General features: G+C 40.2%; 2 protein-coding genes across 3 annotated transcripts; one reads left to right on the top strand and one right to left on the bottom strand.

The window, feature by feature from the left end:
* Positions 1-19: 19 nt before the first annotated feature.
* Positions 20-9433, bottom strand: LOC306966164 (kinesin-like protein KIFC3). The gene is made up of 19 exons (XM_079560819.1): positions 9204-9433; positions 9009-9127; positions 8702-8798; positions 8385-8539; positions 8048-8300; positions 5742-5911; positions 5555-5620; positions 5113-5250; positions 4849-5046; positions 4609-4782; positions 4112-4259; positions 3893-4023; positions 3701-3812; positions 3336-3622; positions 3132-3262; positions 2559-2679; positions 2355-2484; positions 1954-2183; positions 20-1114 (listed from the first exon to the last, which is right to left on the bottom strand). The coding sequence occupies exons 2-19, from the start codon at positions 9105-9107 to the stop codon at positions 992-994; spliced, it is 2763 nt and encodes a 920-aa protein (XP_079416945.1). The 5' UTR covers positions 9108-9127; positions 9204-9433; the 3' UTR covers positions 20-991.
* Positions 9434-11947: 2514 nt separating this feature from the next.
* On the top strand, positions 11948-16391 carry cep72 (centrosomal protein 72). 2 transcript variants are annotated; one of them, XM_079561448.1, is made up of 14 exons: positions 11948-12105; positions 12289-12416; positions 12543-12735; positions 12802-12910; positions 13024-13151; positions 13237-13295; positions 13365-13410; positions 13827-14024; positions 14113-14282; positions 14343-14436; positions 14538-14716; positions 14947-15073; positions 15142-15251; positions 15319-16391. In XM_079561448.1, exons 1-13 carry the CDS (start codon positions 12033-12035, stop codon positions 15231-15233), a joined length of 1596 nt encoding a protein of 531 aa, XP_079417574.1. In that variant the 5' UTR covers positions 11948-12032; the 3' UTR covers positions 15234-15251; positions 15319-16391. The 2 variants fall into 2 exon arrangements, with proteins under 2 accessions (XP_079417574.1, XP_079417575.1); XM_079561449.1 differs by having other exon boundaries at positions 11964-12105; positions 15339-16391.
* The last annotated feature ends 505 nt before the right edge of the window (positions 16392-16896 follow it).

Raw genomic sequence — 16896 nt, forward strand, 5'->3', positions numbered from 1 at the left:
ATAGTGGTAAAATACTGCTACATTAGATTCAGAAGGTGATGAACACATTAACATTTAGTTTTTGGTTTGACATTCACTAGTATTAACTACTGAAGACCCCAAATGCGAGATATACAGGCCACTCATAATAAAGTGCATCAAGCCCTCTATTCTGGGGGATATTGCACAGCTCACTAGAATGCCACAAGGCACCAATTCAGCTTCCATCTTGTTATTAGTCCTTGCTCTTTTGCTACAATCCAAAGCACAAGGGACATTTGAAATATGCACGGCTACAGATAGATATTGATGATATATCTATAACATGTAAGTGAAGCTCACATACTACATACTTTTACAGCAAGATGAAAAATAATGTCTACAACAAAATGAAGATAAAATACAAGATAATAAACCTTTGTGAGGTGATACTGCATAGAACTAGCGTTGTTCCGATACCATTTCCCCCCCAATCTAACAGCAATACTTGGGCTTGAGGTAGCTGCCAATACCAGTCTGGTCAGTATAGACACTAAGCCTTTTAGTTCTCTGATTATTACAATTTTAGATCTTGCAGACCCTTCATAGCCAGTAGTATTTATGTATGTATCATCAAGAGCGCAGCTATTGTCAATTGGTTCTTATTTTCAGATTTTACATCTCACCAGGAGATGTAAAATCAGCAGTACTGGCACCGATACTGATACTGGTGTCGGAACAACCCTATATGAAACACTTCTTCGAAGAAAATACAATTTGTGGGACACAGCATGGTTTGTTTTAGATACAAGGTAGAAGAGATTAGCACTCAGTCATACCCAAGAAAGCCATTCAAACTAAAGGGTTTTTAAAGAGCACTAAATGCTATCCAACCTCAAATGTTGACAAGCATTTGTCACACGGACTGCTTATTTAGCCCTTGTGCATGTTTGCTGTTCTTCACATTGTTGCTGCAGTTTGAATTCAAATACAGTAAATAATATTTCTTGCTATAAAAGGTAGTTCATCTTACTCAGTCGCATAATCCAGCAGACTCGATCTTCCTGGCAGCTGGACCCAGCTCCACTTTACACACTCTCTGGGCGAATTTAAGGGAACATGTAGTCTCTCCGAGGTTGCTTTCCAGAGCAGACACCTTAAGTTCAACAAAACAAATTATTTATTATAAGACAGCAGGGAGTAACAAAGAGGACGAGCTTTGTCCACTTTGTGTTTCACTTTCATTTTGAAATTGCACAGGTAAGAGACCTGGTCATGGGACAATGTTCAAAAGTTTAACAACATTTTTTTTGTCAGTCAGAGTGTGAAGCCAGTTATGGTCAAACTGAGTTTACTTTAAAAAAAAAAAATCATAATGAAGAAAGAAAATACGAAAATGACCCTGATCAAAAGTTTACATTCCCCAGTTTTTAAAACTTGTATTGCCCTCTTCAACATCAATGACAGCTTGGATTCTTTTGTGGTAGTTGTGGATGGGCCTCTTTATTTCCATAAAACGCCAGTGCAGAACTGGATGAAAGATGCAAGGGGAGCCCAAAACTCACTGATCTTTTATACACAGACACAATAATTACAAACACAGATCACGGGTGAGGATGCTCACCTTAGTAGCCATTCGAGCCTGTTTGTGTCAACTTGTGTGCATATTATAAGGCCAATATCACCCATGTAAACTTTTGATCAGGCTAATTTTGTTTTTTCATTATGATTTAAAAATAGTAAACTCAGTTGCTTCACACAACCACTAACCATGAATGGAAGAAAAACGTTTTGTGTTATGAAAAATAGTCAATAAATAAACAATTCTGCCAGGGTATGTGATCCCAACTATATCTCAGAATTGAAAAAAACCTACAAACAAACCTATTGTTACTACAGAAGTGGGTGAATAACTTTGGGATTACAGACGACAATAGATGTTTTATTTACATGTAGCTAAAATAAAGCACATAATATCATTTCAATTGCCAGTACCTGGACAACCATCACAGTCTTGCTGCCTTTTCCCAGGGAGTCTTGCAGCAGGTAGGTCAGGCGCGAATTTCTGAAGGGGATATGTGTTTGCCGGGCCCTCAGCGCCTGTATGACGTCGCCCAGTGACAGCAGCGAGCGGTTGATATTTTGGGCCTCCTTCAGTCTCTCTCCCTCAGCACCAGACTTCCACACTCTCTCTGAACCAGCCAGATCCACCAGGTTTAATTTGCCTAAAATAAAAAAGGGCAGGCGTCGAATCCATTGAAAATGTCCTTTTTATATCATTACATTTTGTGCCGTGATGATACACAAAACCTAAATTTAACAGTAGATAAGTCCATTACTCAGGAGAGTTGTCAAAATCTTTTAATTTCACAATGTAGTACATCAGTGAGACAAACCTGTTGTTTTTGATCCTGTAGCGAGATCTATGCCCTCCACAGTGACGCACAGCAGAGCATGAGAGCGAGAGCTGTGCTGGTTCATCTGAGTGCCGAAAGTGATCCTGTTCCGTCGTGCAGTGGCTAAAATCTTCAACAAAGAAACATGCATTACTACTTTTTCCCTTTTAGGAATTATATCCATCACACAAGACCTTCCCTCACCTTTTTGATGTGCTGAAAGTTCCTCACTTCGATGACTCTAAGCCCAGGCACATGAAGCTGCCCAGTTCCATCCGGGTTTATTTTGATGTCAAGTTTCTCACCATCTTTGCTGAGCAGATCTCTGTATGACACAGCAGCAAGTATAAACATGAAACATTCACATTAACAGTCTAAATGAGGGTTGCAAAAAAATGTATTCTCAGACACTAATTGATATCAAAACTAGTTTCAAAATTTGGTGTGATTATTTAAGTAGGTATGGTATCAATACTAAGGGGGTCACAGGGATTGTAGGGGACAGCAGTCTTATCAGAAGGTCAGGTTATAAAAATGAAATAGAAAAAATCCCACACATGACAGAAAAATGGGTATAAAAACACACCAGTTAATCTGTTAAGTAAATGCTCATTAGAAATAATTTTTAGGGTGTTTTTTTATGCATTTGTCTGGTCTGGTCTGTCTCCAGTACCAGCAGCAGCAGGGGGCTTAGCCCCCTGTAAGCCTTAGAGTATCAAGTCTCTGTCCTTTTTCAAATTTTAGTATAGCACATAAACACTCCAGTCTAAACCTTACCTGAGCACCTCATTGTAGATCTCCACAGAGCTGACAGAGACTGAGTAAGACCACATGTCCTTCCTGTCCTCAATAACATTGAAGAGCTGCTTGAGCGCCCGCTGGTTTATGCCTGGGTTCTCCACACTTCCCTGCAAGACAAAACTTTCTCAATCCACAGAATAAATAAAGTCTACACATGTTATAGTTCAGTGCAATGCGGACCTCCATTGTATATGTTTTACCAGAACCAGTCTGTCCATAAGCAAATATGCAAACGTGGTATCCGTCAATGCATGAGGTAACCAGAGGTTCGATTTCCTGAAAGACCTCCTCTTGTGTGGCCTGTGGGTGGAAAACCTTGTCCAGTTCGAAGACGCGCCCTTTGCCTTTGCTGAGAACAGTGAGAGAGGACTCGTTGTTTGGGTCAGTGGTCACAACCACAGATTGTCCTTCCTCGTGCTGGTCTTCTTTCAGCACTGGCTTCACACGGCACAACACACGGATATTACCTAGCAGCAGAAAACAAAATCAAAGTTAATGTTTGTATTTTCACATCAACATGTCAGAAATTAGCCTAAACATCTCACCTTTTAGTTCCACCAGCTGCTCATGGTACTTCCTCCGCATGGCTACCTCTTTCCTGTATTTCTCCAGAAGATCTTTATTGGCTTCTGACATCTCATTGATAGCAGCAGAGATCTATCAAAGGCAAAAAAAACAAAAAAACAATGACAATTTGAAGAACAGTTTGCAAAATGAATCCAGGAGACAACAGTTACTTGTTTTTTTGCGTCATTGATGGCAGATCCATAAAAGTCAGAAAAGTTTCGGACTTGGCTCCTCAGGCTGGCATAGTCTGTTTTCATGGAGCGTAACATTGGTGGAAGTGATGTCAAACGTTTCTGTAAGCCTGCTCACATGAAAAATGAATGCTGGTTTGTTAAATGCCACTTTACATTTCTATAATATACACTGAACAGTTATTTGAAGTGACGCACAGAAGAATTGGTCCTGCAGATTCTGAAAGTGCTCTGCAGAGCAGCTGGCAGCAGCCTTCACAGCCTCGTCTTTCCTCTCCTCCAAATGCCCAATCTCCTTCAGCAGTTCTTCCCTCAGTGCGCTGATTTCCCTCTCATACGCTGCAATCTGCAGAACAGCAATTAGTCAAATTGTCACCTCTGTAGAACCAATCCATCTGGATTAAGCCCCGCAAGGGTCCATCTGTCATTTACATTGATCTAAGTATACAACACGATAAGTTTCTCATTACTTTCACAACATGTTTTGCATTTATGCTTTGACATGAAATATATAGGCTACAGAAGGCCGTGCATAGTGTGGAATTTACTGTGTACTCATAGCTAGCTTCTATGCATTTTTTAATATACATAGGGCAACATTATTGGTGTCTCTTTGCTGCCTTGTTTTTCTGTCAAAAAAGGCTGACTATGGTATTCAATATTAGAATCGTTTGTGTTGGGAATATGCACTGTACCTTGTGCTGCAGGTTACAGCTGTATTCGTCAGACTTCCTGATCTGTTCCTCCAATTGTTTGCATCTCTCGTTCTGATGCACAAGATTTTCAGAGAGCAGTTCATTCTTCTGCCGGACTTTATTCAGATGCTTCAGAGTTGCAGGTGACTCCACCTCCACAGTCTTGGTCACATACTGATCAAATGAAAGCATATTGTCACATCATGCTGTTATCAAGAACTTACAGTGTCTGTGTAATACCTTCACTTCAGGCTCCTTGGCCTTCTCTCTGTCTAACTCCAGCTGCAGCTCTCGCACTCTGTCATCTCGTTTCCTCAGCTCTTGTCCTCTTCTCCAGTCGCTCTCTTCATTGTGGCGCTCCAGGTGTGATAGCTGCTCTGCACGCTGCTGCAGAGACATCTCCAACTGCTGCACTCTGCTCCTCAGGTTCTCATTTTCCTAACACAAAATCTGTGTCACTAACTGCATTATACAAAGCAGGACCATTAGCCCTGCTGGAGGTACCTTCAGGAGCATGTTGCTGGACTGTGAGGGGATAGCGGACAACTGCTGCAGAAGACCCTGGGTCACACTCAGGCTTTGTTTTAGACTCTCGTTCTCCGCCGACAGACACAGCACTCTTTTCTCTGAGTCGGTTGCGCCCTGATTGATCATAAACAAATATTTGTTACTTTTTCAAATTTGGATGCTTCTACTATGATAGAAAACTGAAGTGTAAGTTTTAGTGTTACATTTAATTACTTTTGATGATTTTAATGTAATTAATTATTAATTAATTATTTTTTTGTTACACTCAAATATGTAGAAGTTAAATTATTATTATTATTATTATTATTATTATTATTATTATTATTATTATTATTATTATTATTATTATTATTATTATTATTATTATTATAAGAATATGCACAAATTAACAAAAAAAAGGAAATTCAAAAACCCATACGGTAGCAGTTCTCAATCTGGACAGCTCCTCTTCACGTTCCTCTATGCACCCTTTCAGTTCATCGATCTGCACAAAAATTATGTTTGCATTTCTTACGATATTATTCACGCTCTCTGATCTCTGCTTAAACAGGGAATTACATGGGAGAATGAAACAAACATGTGTCACAACATCAACATTCAAGTACCTGTTGCTGGAAAGCCTGTATCCGAGAGTATCTGTCTCTTTCCTTCTGCTCCAGCTGTGAATGCAGCAGACGTAGCTCTCCTCTCAGATGGCTCCTTTCACTCTGAAGGCCGTGTAAAGACTGGACAAGCTGATGAACTCCCTGTTTCCCACTGTCACTGCTGCATTCCCCTAAAACGCATAAAACATCATCAGCCTGACGCCATTCAATTATTTACTGCTTTCACAAGAAATGTGGATCTTCTTGACCTTCCTATAACCTGAGACGCCCATGTGATCGACCAGCAAATCTCCCATAATCTCCCATATAATATTAATAAACATTGCTTTAGTTACTTCTCTTTAAAGCCCTACACATTAACCATGCATTGGCTGAGTTTCATCCATCCACTCTGAGGTCTCAAAGGGCTCTTTAAAAGCAGATACCGATTCAGTGCATGTGCAGCACAAACCACAGCTCCATAATAAGATGCACTGGCCTGTTCTCCTCAACAGGATGTGACAATTATGCACTTTTGTATTCTAATCTCTTTTCTTTAGCTATATTAATCATGCTGTGTGCAACATATTGGGGGCATTGTTAAAGAATATTTTATCTTTATGCAACATTACATGACAATAGAGTCAGTACAGTGGTGAATGTCGAGAGTGTAATGATATACAACAGAAGAAAAATGATCATCTATGTCCCAGACTGATTACTTATGCAGTGGGTGGTGACATGAAAAGCACATTGAAATGAGGTGTACAGAACTCTAGTAAACACATGAGCAAGTAATGTTAGTAAACATTCGCATCTGGACATTGGGGTGTTGCTATTTTTAGCTCAGTGCACGTGGATCTGAGCATGTGCCGGTTCTTGTAACTGCCTCTAAGGAAAACCACACTGCTCTAAATCTTCTTTTATTTATGATCTGAAATCACACCATCACCATAATTTGGAATGCTTAATGGTGGATTGTTGTACTATGTTGCACACACAATGCTTTCACACACCGATGTAGAAAAACTGTTTAGCTTAGCATGAACATGTTTGAGTGCTAAAAATTGATGTAACAAGATGACATTGGAAGTCAAATCAGCAATACACGCATTCTCCTATATAACGTAGGCTATGACGCGGGTTTTCTGCTGTGTTATAGCTTTACAATTTTTGTAATAATTAAATTCTCATAAACCGTAATTCATGGTAAAGTATATTAAAACATGCACTACACCTCCCGCATATTGACACAATTTTACTTAGGTAGAAACATAAATATATGCTGAATTGTGATCAATGTTTACCTATATGGTGCTAAATTTAATTAAAACTGTATCAATGTGTTTTTCTATTAAACGACCAAATGTAGAGCAAAGTTTTCAAATTAATTTGCAAAACAAAACAGAATTTAAATACCTTGCATTGATCCTCAATCCAATAAAAATGACAAACTATGCAAAGCAACCTAAATTGTTTTAAACTTATTAGACACTACATTCCAAACCATGCCGCCCTTCTGTACATGCACACTATGAAATTCTCACATATACTGTATCATACTGCATGACAGCATGGGTCTAGGCTGCTTCCTCAGTCACAAAACACATCAGGTCATTATGCAATCAAACTATGAAGATTATGGACAAGAAGCCAATCTGCTACCATCACTGCAATATTATCCGGAAGTAGATATTGTTAAACTTCTCAAACTAACTTTCAAATGTCTCAGCAATGTAGCACCTGAGCCACTCACTTTATACAAAGACAACACAGCAACAGAGTCACCAGAGGCTCCATCAATAGCAACTAGACAGTTCCACACTGTGAGACTTCATTTGGTTAGTCTGCATTTACATATAAAAGTGCACAGTTGCAGAACTCATTATCCACTGAACTTAAAAACATGATTGAGTTTAAAATGTTCACTTCTCCAGAAAAGTCTTGACTGAAATCGAAACAGAAATGTACCCATTGTAAATAGCACTGAGTGTGTGAATGTGAATGATTTATACGGTGTATATAGGTACGTTTTCGGATGAAATTGAACATTTTCATGACATAAAGGCCCAACCAGGGACTGGAGTTGAAAATTTGCACTATAGCCTCAGGTACAAGCTTATTTTGTACTACGTTGAATTGCAAGTATATAAATACAAATTCAAATCATTATCCTCACTCATCTCAGATCATGCATCCACTTTCTGTTGGGATTATCTTGCTTTTTACACCATCCAATCTTTGCCTTCTAGCTTTTCCTCCTCTCTCTGGCTTAACCAGCTTGGAAGTCCACAAAATTAAACTGTCCCCTCCCCCTTTCGACTCACCTTCACTCAGGGGAATGGGGGCTTGTTGCTGACTACAGGCCTCCTCCAGGCTGGTGATGATGCTGTTCTTGTCCTTGAGTCGTTGCCTGTATGAAGCTCTCAGCGCCTTCATCTGCCGTCGGTGTTGGAATCTGTGTCTTTTGAGCTGGACCCTGTACTGGTCCGCCTGTTGCTGCAGCTGCTGGAAGTGAGAGTACTGCTCCAGAAAACTCAATAAGTGGGACATCACAGCCACCAAGGGAGAATCTGGGATCTAAACACAGACAGGTGCATGCACAACAAATGTCACCTTGGTACCATTTTTGCAGATGTATCACTTTTCATCTTCACACAGTACCTTAGCAGTTGTTTCGAGGTGTTGTGAGGTTTTCTTCTGTTCTGCCTCTTGCTTGAAGGACAAGAATGCAGCCAAAGGTGTGCATGCCGGGAGATCTGTACCATCTCCTCCATCTTCATCACTCAGAGACAACTCTTCACTGTCACTCCCACTGCCTGCAGAAAAGGGCCATGCTTTTAGTACTCAGTAATATTGTGCTAGTTACTATGTAATAATTGTCTACTATTACTGAACAGGATCATATGTTGTTGTTGTTTTTGTTGTTTTGTTTTGACAATAAATACAATGAATGTCTACAAACACAGCCCAGCACTCACTTGATTCAAGCAGAAGAGGAGCAAAGACCCTTTTTCCCATTCTGGGGGTGTGGCCACATCTCTTGCTCCTTGTTTCCATGGAAACATGTTCTGCCTCCTAAGCACAGCAATGCATATGGGGTCAGACAATTATACACACGCACACACTGACAATGCAAATATTATAATAAAACAGCACATGCAGCGACACTACCAGTTATAATATTGTAGTACTGGAGTTGCAGTTTTAATGTTTGGCACAAAAGGCAACATATTCACTACACCGACAATGGACTCTTGAGGTGTAAAAGGATGAGATGATACATACGTCTGCAGACGCTCCACATGCTCCTTCCAGCACATCCTCCTCTTCCTTCTTGAAGACAGTGTAGAAGATGTAGACCAAAAGGGAGTAGAAAGCATACATCTCTATGCTGTCTTGAAAACCTTGGAAACATTTCAGCTCGTTTATCAATCCTGTCACCACGGGAAAGGCACAAATTATAACAGGCTGCATTGTTACCGTATCACGCTCTCATTTTCTCTTCTCAGCTGAAGCAAACATTATACTGTTGTCGTTGCCTCGAGCAGTCCCTGTCATGTCACCGTCCAGTGTGTCCATGTAGCCATGTCCTCAGCGTCCCTCTGGAGCTCTCTGTGAATCTCACTCCATGCCTCTCTCTCCTCCGCTTCCTCCCTTTTCCCTCCTCTTCATCACTTTGCCGACCTACAGGCTGCTGCTGGACTGAGCATGCCCAGTGGAGCTCTCCAATCTGCTGCAGTATTAACTAGCAGGCATAAAGTAGGGCCTAATCAAACTTACACAGAGCCTCAAGGCTGATTAGTAAATGAGAGATCTCTATTACAATAAACAAAACAAATAATAGAAAGTCATAAATGAAGTGGTTTAAATGTAAACGACTATAAGATTTTGAAATTTAATTTAATCATGAATATATGAAATCAACAGTGCTTTTTTTGTGAATGACACAAAACAACATCCCATTAGCCACACAACTAGCAACCAAATCATACATTTAAATATTAGTACACATCTAAACACATTAGTACATTATTAAGACATAACAAAACAAAAAAACGGGTTATCCCCAATGTCTGTTTCCATATTTTCCTATTTTGTCCTGAGACATGAGAGAGAGGTACAAGAGTTGTGCTTTCACTGCAGTAAAAAGGTGACGTGCCTCTAAACTCTGAAATCTCGAGAGAGAGATTCTGCAGAGGCCTGTACAGTCTGAATCTACTGCAAAGAATCAGCTAAATATAAAGGCACTATGTTTTAGGTTATACAGAGAGAACACACAGTGATGAACCGCAACTGAATTAACACCAACGTCTAACAGTGTCAGTGTGGCATAACGCTCTAGGACCAGGGCCAAGAAGGATGATCACTGCAGATATCTGAATAGTGCTGAGACTGATGAAAGATTTTTCTGGATGCTTAACACGTACATAACACAAACACTGATGCTGGGATGAATGCTCTGAAACAATAAACCGGTACATTGGTACAAACTGGCTCAGCATTCATGAATACATTCCTTTGTGTTTCTAATACAAGCCTATTTCAGTGTGATGAAATCCGTGTTTTTGCTGGAGTTGTCACAAAATAATTCACATTTATTAATTCATATAAAAATACATAAATAAGATGCCACTTTCAGAAGGTAGCAATACTGTGCTGTGTATACTATATGCAATATACTATGCGAACTATAAAAGTGCCCCTGCTGGAACCGCCACCTTCACGTGGTGGAGGGGTTTGAGCGCCCATGGCAGGTCCTAGGTGACGGGTCAGACAAAGAGCGGTTCAGAAGCCCCTATTGAGAGACCAACAGGCCCGTAATCATGAGGCCGTCCTCCCTTGGACCCACCACCTGCAGGAGGAGCCATAAGGGGCTGGTGCAATGTGATTTGGGCAGCTCCAAGGGCTGCCCCCACGACCCGGCAACGGACAAGTGGAAGAAAATGGATGGATGGATGGATGGATGGACTATAAAAGTGAAGACATTTTTGTATCTTGGGGAAACTGGTTAAAAGAATCATGTTTTCTGATGGATGAAAAGTGCTTCAAGTATTTATTGCAATAGCACTGTTATGCACCAAAAAAAGCATCTCCTCATAACTCAAGTTTAGAAAAAGCATAAGGCACACATTCCTGTAAGATTCCTTTTGTACTTTGACCTGAGTGCATCATAAACAACTGAAACGTCACTAAATGCTTATACTACTCTTCTCTGTCAGTTCTTTTAAAAATATGCCGAGTGCCTGTGTAGACACCCAGCAGCCCACAGACGAGAAAACTCTCAAAATCCACTCCATAAGTCCATTCGCTGCAGCTGTAGACAACATGGCCAAACGGAGAGTGAGAGCCACGCCGCCAATTGCTCCTAACAGATTTCCAGTGAACAGGCAAACGGTGAGGCAGCAGGACAGGGAAGACAGGCACAGGCAATGAGTCATGACCGAAAAGGCATCTGCAGATAGCCAGTCGCATAGAGCAACCAGAGAGCATGATCCACAAAGGAGAATAAAGGCGGTGTTGTGGTCCTCGCTTAGCCACAGAAATTCAAAGGATAACAGAGTCAGAGCCAACACCTCAGCTGACCATGACATGTCCTCCTTTGGTAGAGAACTGAAGTGGGTGGTGAGGGATGCCATAGTTGAAAGTCCTGCTGAAAGTCCAAGCATGAAGAAGCCAAGGGAAGGGGCCCTGTGATTCTGAGAGAAAAAGATCATACTGTAACACTATACATTGTCTTTAACACTATACTGATTGTCTTAACAGGTTAATCAGAATTACACATAGGCAATATAAAAAAGTACAAAATACATTAACTAAAAACAACATATTTGATTGTTGTTCTTACCTTAAACAAACTGTAAGATGAATACAATGCTGTCACTGTCAGTAATATGTTAGAACACAGAGTATCAAAAGAAGCCATTGAACTGACTGTGTGTGTTTAGCACTGTGCAGAAAGACGCAATACTATAAATGCAACTTAAAAAAAAACAGATAAAAAGCAGCATGTGTAACGAATGTGGTGCATTGAAGAGCGCGAGGTTGTTTCTTGTTTTGACATGTGACGACAAATCCGGATGTGACTTCAGTGCGCATGCTCCCGACGATGCTTTTAATTAATGCAAATAACTCAGTAATCAGTAAAACTGGTGTAATAAAAAATACAAAAAGAATACAGTTACAAGCTACAACAAATGTTTTGCCGAAATCCCTGCTTTACAGAGTCACATAAGTCTAGAAAGCAAATCTCCAACAGAAGTGGTTGATTTTACAGCAGCACGAGAAGGCAGCAGTTGTAGTTCGAAAACTATGGCGGCGGAGTTGATAACTCTGTCAGAGCAGTGGATACGGGATAAACTACAATTGACACATCCGTCTCTAGGTAAAATAATCCTGACCTGACATTTGATGAATTGCACAAACTTCTGCTTGTGTTATTGGGTGGTGTAAAACGCTGCTGCACTGAGTGTGAATAAAGCGTCTGTCGCTAAGCAGCTAAGCTACATTAGCCTGGTTAGACCAGCCTACCTGATCATCAAAATAAAAGAATGATTTGTGTTCACAGCTGATGTCAGATCACTGAGCCTGCCGGGCACATACGAGCAGAAGATTCAGCATTTAGGAACTGGCCTCAAGAACTTTATACGGTTAAAATCTCTGGATCTCTCATGCAATGGTCTTGTGTCCATAGAGGTAAACACTATGATAATAAGAGTTTAATTTTGCAATATTGATGAGAGATTATATTACAGACAGTCACAATAAAACTAACACTTATGCTAAAACTTGCTGATTCTTTCTATTTTTCATCTATTACAGGGAGTGCAGTGCTTGAAGACCTTGGAGAGGTTGATCTTGTATTATAATGCAATACCTTCTTTGGAAGAACTAAAAGTGCTTCATGAACTACCTGCATTAAGAGAGTTGGATGTGCGACTAAACCCGCTGACAAAAACGAATCCACATTACCGCCCATATATTGTGCATGCAATTCCTAAACTTCGAAAACTAGGTCAGTATAGTGTTCAGCTTTAAAATGTTTCAGACCACTAGTAATCATGATGTTGTTCTTTTTTAGATGGCTGTCCGGTGAGAGACACTGATCGCAAAGTTGCTATAATGAAATTCCTGTCAGATGATCCACCTCAAAAGAAAGATGATTGTGTGAATGAATCTGCTGATAAAAGGTGCCAACGTCTCCAACCTTAGTTTACAGATACAAGACAAAATATGAAGAAATAAATGTATCTTCTTTGGCAGATGTTTGTCATTAACTTTGCTGGTTCTTTGTTATGAACAGAATTAGCAGCCAGAGGTTGGCTTTGGTTGACCGCATCTGCCGGAGCCTCTCACTCCAGAAAGACTCTGATGACATGGTGCTAAATGTGTATGCAACAAGTCCTGAAACTGAACCTTGTGTACAACAAGGTCAGTGACGAAATGCATTAGAGGTTCTCATTTAAATAAAAGATGCAGATGCTTCATGTTTAATGGTGCCCTACTCCTTTTTTAGACCCCAAAAGAAAAATGCAGAGAGATTATACTGAGCAGAGAAGTTCCACACCCAAACTGGTAAAGCATCACCATTTCAGATGTATTCTTTAATTTGAATACAAATTTTAATACTGTCTCTATGTTTAGGACGTTGCCAAGTCTATCCTTAGGCATCCATCTGCAATACATGGTGGTGAGTTCCTTTGTAGTTTAAAGGAATCTGTTTTTCCATGCGCAGATATGTTCTTACCTGAGCTTAGACAAGTTGATACGTACCTGTCTGGTCTTTGTGTGTGCCCGTGGAAGAGCATGGTAGCGTCCAACTTCACCCCAATTTGGAGCTATAGGAACACATTGGGAGAGGCCAAATGCTAACAACATCTTTGGTCGTGACTGAGAGCACACACAAAGACCAGACAGGTATGTATCAACTCGTCTAAGCTCAGGTACATTATCACAGTATGTAAATAGATGGCCTGTTCCTTTTAATACAAACTGGTGATGCCTGATGACCAGCAGAGGGCGACATAATCCAGTTTATGTGTTCTTTGACTTGCCTTGTATTTGTTGTACCTTAGCATTTGATATTCAGCTTTTTGTTGTCTACAGATAAAGGAAAGTCGAGTATCCCACAGGAGAAATCCAAGCAAAATGATGAAAACGCCCAAGCTCTTAAAGTAACAGAGAAACCAAAGGTGTCATTTGGTCCTTATATTGAGAAAAGCAAGCCTCTCTTTGAGAAACTAAAAATAAAGGATTCTAAACAAACAAGGCGCGTAGCCAAGGGTCACTTCACTCCTAATCCAGGTAAGAGCTTTTCTCTTCTCAGTAGAGCATCAATTAATGTGGTTCCTTTTTAGGTTACAAACATTGGAAGATTTTTTGTTATTGCCAGATCAAATTCTTAGTTCATCTTTTGGGGATATCCGGCCTCCTAGTCCATGTCTTCTTGGAACAAATCTTTCTAACCCAGCCAACCCAGTATTGCATCCTCCCAGGCTGACTTACTCTTGCATTCACAAGGAGGATGGAAGTACCTCACAGCAAGAAGGAAAAAAGAAGAAGGTATGTTTTTCTGTTAAAATATTTAATTTTGCATCGCTAATCTATCCTTAAACCTCCCAGGGGAGTTACAGGAAACCACTTGAGATGCTCCTGAACCTTGTAGATAAACACTGGAGGGGAGAGAAATCCCTGCATCAAAACAACAACTTCCTGTGTAAGCTCAAGTGCAGGATTGGGGAATGTAGCCTCTGTTGCAGTATCTCAGCAGTGCATTACAAAATTACAAATAATAAATGTTTCAAAATTTTGTTCTAGCTCAGGCGGTGCAGATCCTCTCTCTGATGGAAAGCAGCATTTCCAGTCGGGAGAACGAAATCAAGACTTTGAGACAACAAGTCGACGCGCTAAACTCAAAAGCTGCAGCGAAAGAGGAACGGCACGAAACGGAAGTCCAAAAACTGTCCTCTCAGTTGGAGGAGGCACACGCAACTGTTGTAAGTGCCAAAGCTACATAGACTGGAGCTTTTACCTCAAAAGCGATGATGTGGGCAGGGGCCAAATAACTCTTAAGGGTGATTTGAGGGGTGCTGAGGATTATTATTGATCATCAACTCAACTCAATTTCAAACTGTAGGCTGTCATGACTGTTCTGATGTCACATGAATCCAACCTTTTTCCTTGAGAATTGTCATGACCTGTTTACGAGGTCTGCTTTTCGAAACAGGGTAAACTAAATGAGCAGCTACGGATTGTCCTGGAGGAGAATGTGTCTCTTCAGAAGCAACTCATCAAGGTGGAAAAACAGTATCTGAAGTCTATGATAAGAAGTTCACCTCGTACTCAGATTCAAGGTACGTTTCACACACCGGAATATGTTGACTTTCCTGGAGACCTTTTGTTATGATTTTGTGCATTTCAGAAGCTCAGATAGAAGTGGAGGACCTTAGGAGAGAAATTGAAATACTCAAGGAGAGGGTTTACAAATCTGAACATCAGGAAATTGTAGAATAACAAATGAGGAAGCCATCGGTAAGTTGATCTACATTGTGGTTCTTATTGTTTTTGCTGGAACTAACTATTGAATGTTATTTGATAGTATTTTTGATTATGCTGCAGACGCTGAACTGAAGATAGACTGGAAGAACAAATCCAATGTGCCAGGTTTTCCCTCACCATAGTCTATTTAATGTTGCGTTTTCATGTCTTGTGTTCAATGTAGTAAGGGCTTATTATAGCAATAGATTGTGCAGGATTATGATGTGTTTGTACATAACTACTGAGAAGGCTGCTGTAAAAACAATAATCTTTTTCTGACTCAGTGAGGGTCTGTGAACGTCGTAGCTGCTTTTAGGTCAGCCTTGTCTCCATCTGGTGTATACTGAGCACTGAAATGAATCCTCTGAGATCCAGCTGCACTATGACTCTGTTTGTAAGTGCGCCTTAGGGCTGAAGCACTACCCTCTCAGTGCTAACCCGGATTGGCTGAACTGCTGCTAAAATGTAAAAGTGGCTCTTTTTTTCCCTTGTGAATGTTACAGGTCACTGGCTGCTGATAGGGATATTTAACTAGACCCTTTCGGTCATGAAATATGTGAAATATCGGTTCCTTTAATGACCCCTATAGACCAAAGTGGCAGTGGATGGGGGCTATTTATTGTTTTAAATGCATTACAAATCATGAATATACATTAAGAGATATAAGGAACAAAATGCACTGCATGCACCAGGGCAAAATAGTATGTTAAATGCATATGAAAAAATAGACAATACTTCTTCACGTTAAAGGTGCACAGTATTTGGCATTGAGCACGAAAAGCACTACTGCAGCAGACAAAAGAAAACACTGAAAAGCTGCTAGTTATTGATGCACGATTCTTCATTAGCTTAGGCTACAGGTAGTTTGACAAATACTGTCGTTATTAGGCTGCAAAAATATCCATATACAAAAGTCTCATCGCGTTTTCCCTTTTGTGTAAACATGTTTTCTCTTTGTGCCTTGTGCCATGTTATTACTATGGAAACAAATGATGCATTAGAGCTTTGTACATGTTATTGATACACATTGATTTCAAGCAATACATTTTTTCATATTAAATCACGATTTATCATTCTTTTTTTTTTCTCCATTGTCCAGTAGTGACAACAGGCACAGTTGTCCGAATATGATATGGCAAACTTCTACTGTCTTCTATATGCTTCTGAATCAAATGCAATATACACAACATGCACAAAGTACAGCAACACAGGAACAACAGATATAAAATAAAAAAATTACAAAGATCGCCAGTGTCATAAATTAAGTCTTGTGGCTCCAACTTTCCGAATATACACAACTTTACCACAAATATTACCACTATAGGAGGAGAGATATTTAAAATGGAAAAAATACAATCTTGTACATTTGAGCTCATCCACAAGACAGCTTCCTTCTTCAGCTGTGCTCACCAATTCATTATGATCGCGAGTGGCAGATGGTTTGAGGCCAGTATAAAAGGTCAGACAAAATGGGAACAGCGTCAGCAGGCATAGTGGAATGAAATGTTTTCTTTGCTTCTGTCCTTAAAATATACATATTAACAAAAGATAATGAAGTTTTCAGTCAGCCTTTCCCAAAGAGTGTCCCGATCTTGGCCTGTCACAGTAATCGCTATATTGACTGGTTGAATAAATGGGG

The sequence above is a fragment of the Gobius niger genome (assembly GCF_951799975.1).
Source record: "Gobius niger genome assembly, chromosome: 8".
In the NCBI taxonomy this organism is placed as follows: domain Eukaryota; kingdom Metazoa; phylum Chordata; class Actinopteri; order Gobiiformes; family Gobiidae; genus Gobius; species Gobius niger.